At 43.8% G+C, this 13751-nt stretch overlaps 2 protein-coding genes across 2 annotated transcripts; both read right to left on the bottom strand.

The window, feature by feature from the left end:
• Window positions 1-2609: 2609 nt before the first annotated feature.
• Window positions 2610-11121, bottom strand: LOC308522961 (protein WFDC11-like; the record flags this gene model as incomplete). The annotated part of the gene is made up of 4 exons (XM_081096565.1): window positions 2610-2681; window positions 3456-3592; window positions 4596-4707; window positions 11092-11121. The coding sequence occupies 4 exons, from the start codon at window positions 11119-11121 to the stop codon at window positions 2664-2666; spliced, it is 297 nt and encodes a 98-aa protein (XP_080952691.1). The 3' UTR covers window positions 2610-2663.
• Window positions 11122-11873: 752 nt separating this feature from the next.
• On the bottom strand, window positions 11874-13025 carry LOC308522960 (WAP four-disulfide core domain protein 10A-like; the record flags this gene model as incomplete). Its single annotated transcript, XM_081096564.1, has 2 exons — window positions 11874-12025; window positions 12935-13025. The coding sequence occupies 2 exons, from the start codon at window positions 13023-13025 to the stop codon at window positions 11874-11876; spliced, it is 243 nt and encodes an 80-aa protein (XP_080952690.1).
• Window positions 13026-13751: the final 726 nt, after the last annotated feature.

Here is a 13751-nt window from a genome sequence, read left to right as displayed (position 1 = left end):
GAGCGAAAGTGCCATTGGACCCTGGGTCGCTGTGGTGATCCAGCCATCGGTAAGTAGAAAAGTGCGGCCTGTCGGCAGCCCAGCTGCGCCTGATCTGGGAGCAGGAAAGCAAGCCTGGCCTGAGGGCAGCCCCAAACTGGGCCTGCTCCCTGGTCGCGATGGGGATCCAGGAGCAGGAGAGCAAGCCCGAACTGCGGGCAGCTCCAAGCTGGGCCTGCTACCCGGTCACCATGGCGATCTGGGAGCAGGAAAGCCGGGCTTGCAAGCAGCACACCCATTCTGGCCATAGCTCAAGGGAGAGTACAACATGCAGTGGAGGCCAGGAGCCTGAGAGATCAACACAGAGGGGCTCCTGCTCCAAGCCTCCATGGTGTGGCTGGGGAAAGACCCCCAGTGGTACACACACACACACACACACACACACACACACACACGGCAACTGCTTTGAGCCTACATGGCACGGCTGGGGGCAGGCCCTAGCAGACAGACACACACACACACACACACACACACACACACACACACACGGAACGCCTGCTCTGAGCCTCTGCTGCCAGACTGTGGCCATCAGTAGGACATCCACTGAGGGCTCCCGGACTATGAGAGGGGCAGGCTGGGCTGAGGGACACACACACACACACACACACACACACACACACACCCGCCCCGTGCATGAATTTTGTGCACCAGGCCTCTAGTCTCTTTATAATGAAGAAAATGAATCCCAGAGTAGTTAAGTGACATGCCCAAGGCCAAAGAGAGTGACAGGCCATTCATGATATGGCTAGAGAAGGGTGTTTCCTCTGAGCTCCCTGTTTGCTCACTTCTTTTTTTAAATCTTTATTGTTGAAAGTATTATATATGTCCCCTTTTTTCCCATTGACCCCTTCTAGCCTGCCCCAGGCTTTCACCACCCTATTGTCTGTGTCCATGGGTTATGCATATATGCATACAAGTTCACCCACCCACTCATCCCCGCCTTCCCTCTGAGATTTGACAGTCTGTTCCATGCTTCTATGTCACCGGGTCTATTTTGTTCAACAGTTTATTTTGTTCATTAGATTCCATCTATGAGTGAGATCGTGTGATACTTGTCTTTCTCTGACTGGCTTATTTCGCTTAGCATCATACTTTCCAGGTCCCTCCATGCTGTCTCAAAGGGTAAGACATCTTTCTTTTTACTGCAGCACAGTATTCCATGTTGTACATGTACCACAGCTTTTTTATCCACTCATCTACTGATGGAGCTGGAGCTAGATCCAGGGGCTGGGTCCTGTGTGGCCAATCGGGACTTGGCATCAAGTGTGGAGAACTCAGGCAGGCAGCCCATGCTGGAGGCAGGTGTGCAGTGTGACACTCCAGTCCAGTGCTTCCTGCTGGGCATCAATGCAGGAGACATCAGAGGAGGAAATCTGCCTCCATCAGGCCAGAGCCTCCGACCCACCTCAGAAGCATCACAGGACTCCTGGTATTAAGGACCTTCTCCATCTGTACTAAGAGCTGCTCTTGGGCCAGGGGGCCTTGGGAAAGAGGTCATGACCAACCACCAGCACAGACATCATCGGAGTGGGTAGGTGGGTAGGGATGCTCTACAGCAATTCTTATTTGGTTCTTTCTCAGATAACCTCACTCTCCAAGCATCTTCACAGTGCTTAGCCATGCCTCAAACACCCTCAGAGAAATTATTAAGAGAGGCAAGGTAGACCTGACTGGTTTAGCTCAGTGGATAGAGCGTTGGTCTGTGGACTGAAGGGTCCCAGGTTTGATTCTGGTCAAGGGCATGTACCTTGGTTGCGGGCACATCCCAAGTGGGTGGTGTGCAGGAGGCAGCTGATCGATGTTTCTCTCTCATCAATGTTTCTGACTCGCTATCTCTCTCCTGTCCTCTCTTTAAAAAATAAATAAAATATATATATTTTTAAATAGAGAGGCAAGGTTACTTGCCAGGGCTCACATAACAAATGACCCCCCACATCCAAGTCCAGAGCTCCCTACCATGTGGTACACTGTGGGTGCCAGGCTTACCTATTCTGAGCCCCTGGCATGAACACCACGTACCATGAATTATACTGGAAACAGTTGTTCTTCCTTGTGATAACTGGTGCCCTGACCTGTGTTTCAAAGAGTTCTCTGTACATGTCACCCTACTCCATGGAACTCAGAGACTATACCTGGATATCACTGCCTGTTCTCTTATTGGAACAACTGTGTGCCTCTGTGTTAGGTAGAGTGAAGAGTGAGAACCCCTAGAAGACCTTGAATCTTACGGAGGCTGAGGAAGAAGCAGATGCAGATTCTGTCATGATCTGGGTCTGAATAATAAATCTCAGCCTTCAGAGCACTTAGTCTCATGGTTTCCACGGGTTTTGCATTATTTATTCCCTTCTCATGCTCTAGACACGCTCAGTGCAGGTGGGAGTACTCTAGAAGATTAGCCTATCAGTTCTAAGGTAATCAGATGGGGAAAGAAGTGTTGAAAGCTTATGTACACTGTAGAATAAGAACCATTTGGGTGTTTTAATAAGGCAATCAAGAGTAGCAGAATGGAGTAGAAAAAAGCCAACAGCCATTGTTGGTAAATGAATTTATTTGTCAAGGATTTGCTCCTGCCCAGCCCTCGGTGAGAACTGACTGGTGTCCCAGGTTTGAGGTTATGGTTTTAGCTATCTTTCATAGATTTTCTGCAAGAGAGAAAGAGTAGATGTTAAGAGGCTATGAAGCTCTGAGAAATAAGCATTTATTCCCAAGCTTAATATTACCCATCTGCCAGAACATGGGACAGATATACTTTATGTAACAATAGGAATTGTGCACTCCAGAATGGGTAGGAAGTGTGGTATTAGTTGATTGAACAGAGAAGGGTAGAAAGTGAGGCCTGGCTGAGACAAAGGGCTCATTAAAAAGCCTGACTATGGAGGCAATGGTTAGAAATCTGGATGAGCCCTAGCTGGTTTGGCTCAGTGGCAAGAGCATTGGCCTGTGGACCAAAGGGTCCCGGGCTCAATTCTGGTCAAGAGTATGTACTTTGATTGCAGACTTCTCCCAGCCTGGGCCCTGGTCAGGGCTCATGCAGGAGGCAACCAATCGATGTGTGTCTCTCACATGGATGTTTTTCGCTGTCTTTCCCTCTCTCTTCCACTCTCCCCAAAAATCAATGGAAAAATATCCTCAGGTGAGGATTAACAACAACAACAAAAAATTCTGGATGAAAATTAGGAAAAAAGCAAACTGTTGCATAATATACCGAGAGCACAGGCATTGATTATATAATGAAAGAAGCATTGTGCCCCAACCTGATGTCTTGGCTTATTTACTAGTGAATTGTTTTCCAGGTTTAGGAGATATTTTCTTCTGCTACTTTTGTGCCTGATATTTGGGGTACATCAGTGCTCTCTTTAGGAATAACAGCATCAAGAAGAGTGTGAGTATCATTGAAGACACATCTACCAACTCACTCTCCAACAGATGTTGCCACAATAGGTCCAGCAGCATGTGTAATTTACCCTTACACATATAAAGGTTTTAGAACACTTCTTGTTACAGTCATCGATGTTTGGATCTCCCCAGCACTCCTCAATTAACGTTCTCTCCCCTAAAATTGAGATGAAACTGTAAGAGTTAGCAAGCATGGGAAGAGAAGCCCTTCAGAAGCTTAACAACCCTTATGAGAATCCAAGCCCAAGTTCCTAGCAAGGTATCTATGGTATCTGCCTTACAAAAACATCTCCTGCCTGACCCTCCTCACTGCCTCTTCACTTATACGTTTGCCTTCTTTGCTCCCACAGGTCCTGTGTTGCAGATGTCTGGGCATCCTAGAGGCAGGGCTCAGTGTACTTTCAGCCTATAAAATCTACACTTACATAACAGGAGATCTCATGGCCTGAGAGAGCCTCTAGCCTCATTACCATGCCTATTTCACAATGTGAGTAGCTAGACCAGGGAGAGTAAAGAGCAGATTCTCTCCTTTTTTCTTCCCCTCCTTGCTGACCCTCTGACTTTAATAATTCATCCTCTCTTCAGATACTTTTCACTCACTCAATTTTTTAGTCCCCTCCATTGATTCCTCTTTCCTATGATATGACCTCCAACTTTGCCCCACTAAGGACTCATTTCATGTCTCATTTCTATTTTTTTTTTCACATTCTGAAAGATCCTATCACTAAAACAAAGGGTATATTAAGAAATACCCATTTGGTACTGCTCATCCAAGTACACACAGCTAGGACACAGAGCTTCTGAAAGTATGGGAAGATATAGCAACTCTGTATTGGTGCTCCCTCCTCAAAGTTAGCCTGACAGGGGAAATAGTATATCCTCTGACCTATGGAATATGTATAAAAGTGGACAGATACTCATTGATACTTTCAAGGTTGGAAGAGGAAACATTAAAGGACCTCAACTTGGGAAGTTCCTATATCTCTGTGCATAAAAACATTGTGATTCTCCAATACATGACCCAGGGAAGATAGGACTTGAATCAAACACAAAAATACCCCTTCACTTGTCCAGAAACAAGTGCAGCAATCCCCCACCCTTTGTCTCCAACCCAGCCTCATCACCCCAGTCCCTAGAAGAGACTCTTAAAAAATCTTTACTTGTTTTAAAGGCTGATCTTTCCTTAATTTCGCCCAGCACAGACAGTAGCACCATATACAGGAATGTCATGAGTAGAGGTGTCCAGAACTTCATGATGCTGACCGTACTTGTCTGAATATATATTGTCAGGAATTTTTTTCCTTATCAGTTGTGCTAGAGAGATCAGGAGATATAAATAGATTTGTAAAGCAAGAGGAAGTACTTATCGAATTTCTTTACACTTTGTCTTCTAATTATTCCTCCTTGCCCTCTACCCATCCAACAACAGGTACACATGTGAGCTAAGCACTGCTAAAAGGCTAATCTCACACTCTGGTCCTTCCTGTGCAGAAAAAATAAATTTACAAATGTGTTGCCTTTCCTTTAAAGATCATTCAAATTTAGCATACGAAAGTCTTAAAACACTAAAAACGTACAAAGGAAATAATGAGATATTTCCAGTAATCCCCCTATATTGGCATATGTTATTCTGTCTATGTGCATATATATGAATATAAATTGTTTTTGTAAAACTGAATTCATATCAGGCTTGCTATTATGTATCTTGACTTTTGCTTAAAAATTTGTAACATGGCTTAAAATGAAAGTTTTGGCCAAGACCTGTGAGACAAATCAACTTGTAGACCTTTTGAAAAGAGAGAGAAAGATGATCCAAAAGAGGTTAAAGAACTCGTAAAACCTTTACTTGTTTTAAAGGTGGAAAATTGTCAGGAAGTTGACATATTTTTTGGAAGAGATCTCTGAGCAGATTTTCTTTAAAGAATATTGTGCTCTCTTCATTCCAAGTCGCCAGAAAGGCTTGAGCGATACCTCCCACTGAATTTTCTATGACCCCAAGAGTTTGTGGAGACACAGTAGACAGGTGTCTAAGTCACGCCTGACAACACAAAGGCCTAAGACGCTGGCCGAAATGACCTATGACATAAGAAAAAGGCTACAGCTTGCACTGCTTGCACTAATTTGACAGGGCAAATGCAAGAAAGAGCCAGTGTGGATTTGTGCCAGATTATCCCAGGCAGGCTGCCTGGGAGGGCCATTGCCAGCCAGAAAGAAGCTGGGTTGAGCCATATCAAGAGAACCACAGCTGAGAAACTTCTATCGGTTGGTGTGCGGAGAGACTTAAAGAACCCAGAAAAACATCTGTGACAGCGTCCATTTTAAGCAGCACGAAGCCCAGAAAGCACAAACATGAAGGTGCAATACTACCTGCCAGAAAGAACTGTCTAGATTCCCTTACCTCTTCTCCCTCCTCCACCTTCAAAATGGCACTTAGCCAACTGCAGGAGAAGAGAGAGAGAGGAAACGGACCACTCTCTTCCCCAAATGCAGATTTCTAGAGGTGGGGGAAGCCCACAATTTTAATTCAAGCTGAGTATCTTGACTATTGCATGGACTTAGGCTTTTATATATGCTATAAATTTAGGCAGTGTCTAGAAAAGTCAAGTTCTATACCCAAGCTCTCCTACAGAGGCAGGGAAAGAAGTAGCTCTTCTGAATAAATTTGAGACAAAGAACAAGCCTCCCACGAGTATTCTCACAACAAATCATTTCTATTTTCCCATTAATCATAAGACACCTAACAATTCGTAATTTCTCTTTCCTAGGGGAAAGAATTAATGTCATTGGGAACTTTCTTGCCAATAAAATTTGGTTAAATGCAAATTTGTCAATCTGGAAGTCCTGGGAAAATGATACTGCCTATCTTGAACCCTAGATAATTATTACCAGTTTTTTTCTCCATTGAAATCGGTTTATTCTACCAATAGGATACACATCTTATCTCACCATAGGAGGGAAATTCTCTCCCACTTGTTACCACACTGAAGACTGTCAGGATAGTAAAGGACAAAGAACAAAATGTGGGCACTGGAGTTGGAGAGACCTGCGCTTGAAACCCAACCCCAACACATTTAGTTTAATATAAGTTCTGATTGGCCAAACACTTAACTTCTCAGAACCTCAGTTTCTCCATCTGTAATATGGGGGTGACATTAGTATCCACATTGCAAAAATTGAATATATGAAGCACTGTACATATGACTTGGCACACCGAATATGCAAAATAAATGTTGGCTATTATTATTATCAAACGTAGACTCTTTTCTACATGAGTGAAGGTTATTTCATTTCATTGACTTCATCGTGGGCATTTTTAAAAACTGTTTAACTTATTTGGAATTAAGTCTGCTGAGTGAGTGAGATTCGATCCTTTTTTCATTTGTCCTAAATTTATTTGTCTCACAAAGACTTCTACTAAGTTCCTACTATTCTGAGGACTAAGAGAATACGGTAATGAACAAAGGCAAGAAAATACCCCCCTTCATAGAGCTGATATTCCAGGAAAGGGGACACCCAATAAACAAGATACATCAAAGAAATACACAATAATAGATGGAGATCAATGTGAAGAAGAAAAAATAAGAGAGGGTCTAGGACTTGGAACAATATGCAAAATAGCTGATGGCTATTATTTCAGGCAGCTCACTGGTGGTAAGAGGTGAGGTTCTGAAGCAGGAGACCAAGTAGTGTTCAAAACTATTTCTTTCCTTGCCCGACTGGTGTGGCTCCGTAGCTGAGCATCAACCCATGAACAAAGAGGTCACTGGTTCCATTCCCAGTCAGGGCACATGCCCAGGTTTTGGTCTCAGTCTCCAGTAGGGGGCATGCAGGAGGCAGCCGATCAATGATTCTCTCTCATCATTGATTTTTCTATCTCTCACTTCCTCTCCCTATCCTCTCTCTCTAAAAAATCAATAAAAACATATTATAAAAAAATTCCTTTCCCCAGTCCTCTCTCACTCCCAACCTGGTGCTTCACATGACTAAGCCAAACAGAAAGGAAGAAAAGAAGCAAAGACAGCCACAACCGGTTTGGCTCAGTGGATAGAGCGTCGACCTGCAGACTGAAAGGTCCCAGGTTCGATTCCGGTCAAGGGCATGTACCTGGGTTGCGGGCACATCCCCAGTAGGAGATGTGCAGGAGGCAGCTGATCGATGTTTCTAACTGTCTATCTCTCTCCCTTCATCTCTGTAAAAAATCAATAAAATATATATTTTTTTTAAAAAAGAAGCAAAGACAAAGAAGTCTGGGTAATGCTTGGTTGAAATTCCCCGAATGCTCAAAAACAGGCATATTTCCTGGAGACATTTTAAAAGGTGAAAAACTCTTTAGAAAGACTAAACTTTTTCTCCTCTTGGCATGTGTGAAAAAAATAAGATTTGAGGCACATGAACCTTTAGATGGGTTGTCATTAACATTTGTATAAAAAATTTGGAAATATTTTCAAAGTTATAAGAGTAAGAATAGTACAAAGAGCATCTGAATACCATTTGTTCAGATTCACCTATTTTAAGAATTTACCCCTAAATACCTTCTCATATAATTTCTTCCAGAGAGGAATAGTGTTGGCATGATCTGGGCACTTGATTTGAAAAAGAAACTCATCCTCCCTGGCCTGTGTGCCTAAGTGGTTGGCCCCACAGACCTAAGGGTCTTGGGTCTGATTCTCAGTCAAGGGCATGTACCTGGGTTGTAGGTTTGATCCCAGGCCCAGGACTTGTGCAGGAGCCAACCAATCGATGTGTCCCTCTCACATTGACGTCTCTCTCTCTCTCTCTCTCTCTCTCTCTCTCTCTCTCTCCTTCTTACCCCCACCCCCACCCCTCTCTTCCTTCCACTCTCTCTAGGAATCAATGAAAATATCCTCAGGTGAGGATTAATTTTTAAAAAAGGAACTCATCCAACCAAGCCACAAACAAGAGTGTTTGCAGGCTTACACTTACAGCCCCGGGACTCTGATCTCCACCTACCTCTGAAGATGTTCAAGTCAGAAATGCTGGTGATTGTTCCACTGGCAGTTCTTCCTGTACTCTGGGAACCACAGAGTCCCTGCACAGGGGGTGGGCGATGAGCAGAATAGCTTTCAAAGACTCAGATTGTAATCATGGTTCTGGTTGTGGCAGATCCATGAGTTCTGCCCCAGGCCATAAACTGATGTGTACAGGTGGTCACTGAATTCCTATTCAAGGAGTACTTGTTTTTTGCTTTTTGTTGCAGGTAATATAGGCAGAAGCAGAGCACTGTGTAGTTGCAGGAGCTTCCTCTTCCCTGACATGCACATTTCATGGAAGTCTGGGTGATTGTGGGGGTGGGGGAGCATCTGTATATCTATTTTCCTCCAACATTTGTGTGATGACTTTTGTAAATAATCCATCTCTAGATTAGTTTCTCCACTGCTGGCATCAACCTAACACTACATTATCAACGACTCTCAGCTTTTGTGCTGGTGAAAAGAGAGAACTCTACCAAGAGAGCTTGGAAAATGTCCTCTTAACATGGAGATTTATAACAGACTTAATCTGGGTTCAAACCCTAGCTCCCACTTACTTTGGGGAGTTGCTTATCTAATCTGTGCCTCAATTTTCTCATTTGCAAAGTGGGGATAATAAGTCCTTGTTAATTTTGTCACCCTGTGCTAACACTTTTGTGTATATCCATCTAATAAAAAAAAAGCTATAGGGCACATAGAAAACAAATAACAAAATGACAGAAGTAAGTCCCTCCTTATTAGCAATTACTTTAAGTATAAATAGATTAAATTCTCCAATCAAAAGAGATTGGCTAATACCCTGGCCTAGTGGCTCAGTTTGTTGGAGCATCATGCCATGCACCAAGAGGTCACCAGTTTGATTCCCAGTCAGGGTACATGCCTGGGTTGTGGGCTCAATCCCCATTAGGGGTTGTGCAGGAGGCAACTGATCAATGATTCTCATTCTTCTCCCTTCCTCTTTCTCTAAAATCATATATATATATATATATATATATATATATATATATATATATATATAATATATATATATATATATATATTTTAAGTTACAAGAGACAAAGAAGAACACTCTATCTTAATAAAAGGTTCAATATGGCAAGAAGATATCCTATATAATAAAAGGCTAATATGCAAATCAACAGAACGACTGGTTGCTATGATGCGCACTGAACACCAGGGGGCAGATGCTCAATGCAGGAGCTGGGCTAACGGCTGGCAAGTGCAGCGGAAGTGGTGGGATCCTTCCCCACCTCCGTGGCAGTTGGACATCCCCCAAGGGCTCCTGGACTGCAAGAGGGCACAGGCCAGGCTGAGGGACGCGCCCCCCCCCAAGTGCATGAATTTTGTGCACCAGGCCTCTAGTAACAATTATAAATACTTGTGCACTAATGACAATCATCAAAATATGTGAAACAAAAACTGACAGAATTGAAGTGAGAAATTGACAGTTCTACAATAAATAACTGGGGACTTCGGTACCTGCTTTCAATAATAGGTAGAATAACTAGACAGAAGATAAGTAAGGATATAGAGGACTAACAAAATAAAATAACTAGATTTAATAGACATATACAATATAATCAACAACAGAACACACATTGTTCTCAACTGCATATGGGATATTTTCAAGGAAAGGCCATTTTTTAGGCCACAAATTAAGTCTCAGTGATTTTAAAAGATAGATGTCGTCCAACCACAATGGTAGAAATCAATAATGGACGTAAAATTTACAAATTTATTGAAATTAAACAACACATTATTTTTTAAAAAAAATATATTTTATTGATTTTTTACAGAGAGGAAGGGAGAGAGATAGAGAGTTAGAAACATCGATGAGAGAGAAACATCGACCAGCCGCCTCCTGCACATCCCCCACCGGGGATGTGCCCGCAACCCAGGTACATGCCCTTGACCAGAATCGAACCTGGGACCCTTCAGTCCGCAGGCCGACGCTCTATCCACTGAGCCAAACCGGTTTCGGCTAAACAACACATTATTAAACAGCCAATGGATCAAAGAAGAAATCACAAGGAAAATTAGAAAATACTTACAGATAAATGCAAACAAAAATGACACAGCAATAGCAGTGCTAACAGGAAAATTTATATCTATAAATGCTAACATTTAAAAACAAGAAAGATCACACCCGGCTGGTGTGGCTCAGTGGCTGGGCATTGACCTATGAACCAGGAGGTCATGGTATGATGCCTGGGTTGGGAGTTTGGCCCCAGTAGGGAGCATGCAGAAGGCAGTAAATAGATGATTCTCTCTCATCATTGAGGTTTCTCTCTCCCTCTTCCTTCCTCTTTCTAAAATCAATAAAAACCTATTTTTAAAAATAAATAAGTAAATAAAAACAAGAAAGATCTCAAGTGAACAACTTAACTTTACAATTTGAACTAGAAAAAGAACAAATTAAACCTAAAACTAGCAGAAAGAAACAGTGATAAATATTAAGCAGAGATAAACAAAATAGAAAAACGGGCAGTTGGACATCCCTCTCACAATCCAGGACTGTTGGCTCCCAACCCCTCGCTTGCCTGCCTGCCTGATTGCCCCTAACTGCTTCTGCCTGCCAGCCTGATCACCCCCTAACCACTACCCTGGTAGCCTGATCAATGCCTAACTGCTCCCCTGCCAGCCCTGTTGCCCCTAATTGCCCTACCTTGCTAGCCCAGTCCCCCTCAACTGCCATCCCCTGCAGGCCTGGTTGCCCCCAACTGCCTTCCCTTGCAGGACTGGTCCCTCACAGCTGCCCTTCCCTGCTGGCCATCTTGTGGCAGCCATCTTGTGTCCACATGGGGGCGGCTATCTTTGACTACATGGGGTGGCCACCTTGTGTGTTGGAATGATGGTCAATTTGCATATTACCTCTTTATTATATAGGATAGTTACCTGATTTTTACAAGGAGAGGGAGAAGAAAGGAACAGGGCTAGGGCAAGTTAAAGAAAAGGTTTCCTTGGGGGCCTCGGACTCTGTGCCCCAGGGTTTAGCCTCCACCTAGCTCATGGTTAACTTGGCCCTTGTGACTGCAGGGTGAGGATGTTCCTTTAGCACTGGGGGAGGCCACCAAGGAGCAGTTTCTCCCCCTGGGAGTACTGGTTCAGTGAGCAGAGCAATGAGAGGGCTCAGCCTCCGGGGGCCTGGCAGGAGTGCATGGGCCAAAGGGAGAGAGAGTAGAGAAGCATGACAAGAGGAGAGGGATCAGGGACCAGACCCAGAGAGATGGGGGCATGCTGGGGTCTGCACTGGGTTCTCAGTGATCACAAGCACTAGGAATAAAATGGCAGGTCCTAGGGCATTTGCTCTGGTTTATTTGTCAGAAACAAGCCATACAGACAGTGAGGAGGGTGGCAAATGACAGTCCTGTGCCTGAGATTTGAGGTCTTTGTTCTCTAAATGGAGGGCTGGGGGAGCAGGATGCATAGCCCAGCCCCCTCTCCTACTCAGACAAGAGTGTTCATGCAAATTCTCCCACAGAAGCTTAAACAGCATATGTTATTTGCTTGACAATCTCCATCTAGTGTACAGGGGCGTCTGCACATATGTATTCTGACTCTCTTTTCACATTCCTCCATTTTTTTGGGTGGCGGTGTACCTGAAACAGCAGAAGTAAGGTCAATATATTCCCCCACTTATACCACAGAGCACCCTTTTAAAATGAATAGCCCCTTTCAAGACCCGAGATACATCCCACTCATTACATTCTTAGACTTTTTAGGCATCTCATTTTCTGCCCCTCACCAAATCCGAGTGATTAATAGTATCTTCAATTCATTACCTCCATTCTCCACCAATAGAGATCAATGCCTGGGCTTCCTGGACCCTCTCCATACTTCTGCAGGTAGGGCCCTGTCTCTCATATTATTCATGGCCTTGGTGAAGTTACCCCAAGAATTACACTCTGACTCTGAGAACTCAGAGCAGTCTAAGACATCTGTAACCCCTCCCCTTACTGTCCAGAATTTGCAGAGTCCAGAGAAGATTAACTTGCCTCTCCACCCTCTCCTCTTGTCACTGTCTGCCCTTCCCCTCAAATAACATTTGTAACATTTATCCTCCACTGTCATTATCCTGATCCTCTGATAATAATTTTAAGTTGACACTTTACACCCCAAAATTTGCTTTCCCAATGTCCTTTAATTCTAGACCCACTCCCATAAACATCTCTGGATGTTGACCTGTGACATATGTGCATAAATGAAGGAATAGTTCCTTTGTTTTACTGTCTGAGTCTCAGCTCTGTGCACCTTTCACTATTGTATGCACCATATGTCTCTGCACTTTGAGAATGGAGAATAAAAAGATGTAGGTTGCATTACACCCCCATCACTAGTCCCAGGGCCCAGTAAGAGGGCTGGAGGGCCATGATTTGGTAGGGCCCAGAGTCTTTAAAGCCCTGTGGTCAGAGCTGGATGTGCTAAAAGGTTCCAGTCCCAGGTCGTCCTTAGCTGGACACTGCCCCTACTTCCCCCTCCCCACCCGAGCCCCCCAGGTGATCACTTACTCTCTATCTTGTTCTTTTTATGGAATCCTCCCTGGGCCTGCAGCAGCAGAACACAGAGAAGCAGGATGGGCAGCAGAGCCTGGGTTGGCATGACTCAGGCCAGAGCAGTGGGCTCTCCGTCTGGCACAGACTTTCCTGGAAGCTGGTGTGCGGAGGGAAGGTAAAAAAAAAGACCAGGTTATTCTGGGCTCCTCCCTGCCTCCACTGGCCAGGCCAGGGCAGGGCAAGGAGTCCTTGTGCCCTCCCCTGTGCCTGCCCGTTCCATCGCCTGTTCTATGCAGAGACTGCCCTTCCTGTCACATAACTAAGCCTCTCCTTTCATAAACAGAACTTTTTTTCCTGAAAGATGTGATCTATTTCTATTTTTTAATTATAAAAGAATTTACAGAAAACAGAAAAATATATAACTTAAAAATGATGATAAACTCATTGTGTAGAATTAACCTGTGTCTTGTTGTATAGTTGATCCTGAACAACATGGATTTGGATTGCACAGGTCCACTTATCCTTGGGTTTTTCCATAAATACTGTTGGCCCTTGGGTATCCTTGGATTTCTCATCTGCAGCTTTCAGTAACTGTGAATTGAAAACAGTATTTTTGCATTTCAAACCCAGAGAAAAAAAAATATAGTGTTTTACATCTGCCATTGGTTGAATGTGTGGATGCTTAAGGGCCAACTATGGTTAAGTTGGGGAATCAAATGTTGTAAGTGGATTTTTGTGTGTGTTGGTGTTTGCACCCCTAACCCCCATATTGTTTAAGGGTCAACTGTGTTATCTTTTTAGTTTGTTTGCATATTTAAGATAAACAATTGAG

The sequence above is a fragment of the Myotis nattereri genome, assembly GCF_964212035.1.
Source record: "Myotis nattereri genome assembly, chromosome: 8".
NCBI lineage: Eukaryota > Metazoa > Chordata > Mammalia > Chiroptera > Vespertilionidae > Myotis > Myotis nattereri.
This window is presented reverse-complemented; position numbering and strand designations above follow the sequence as displayed.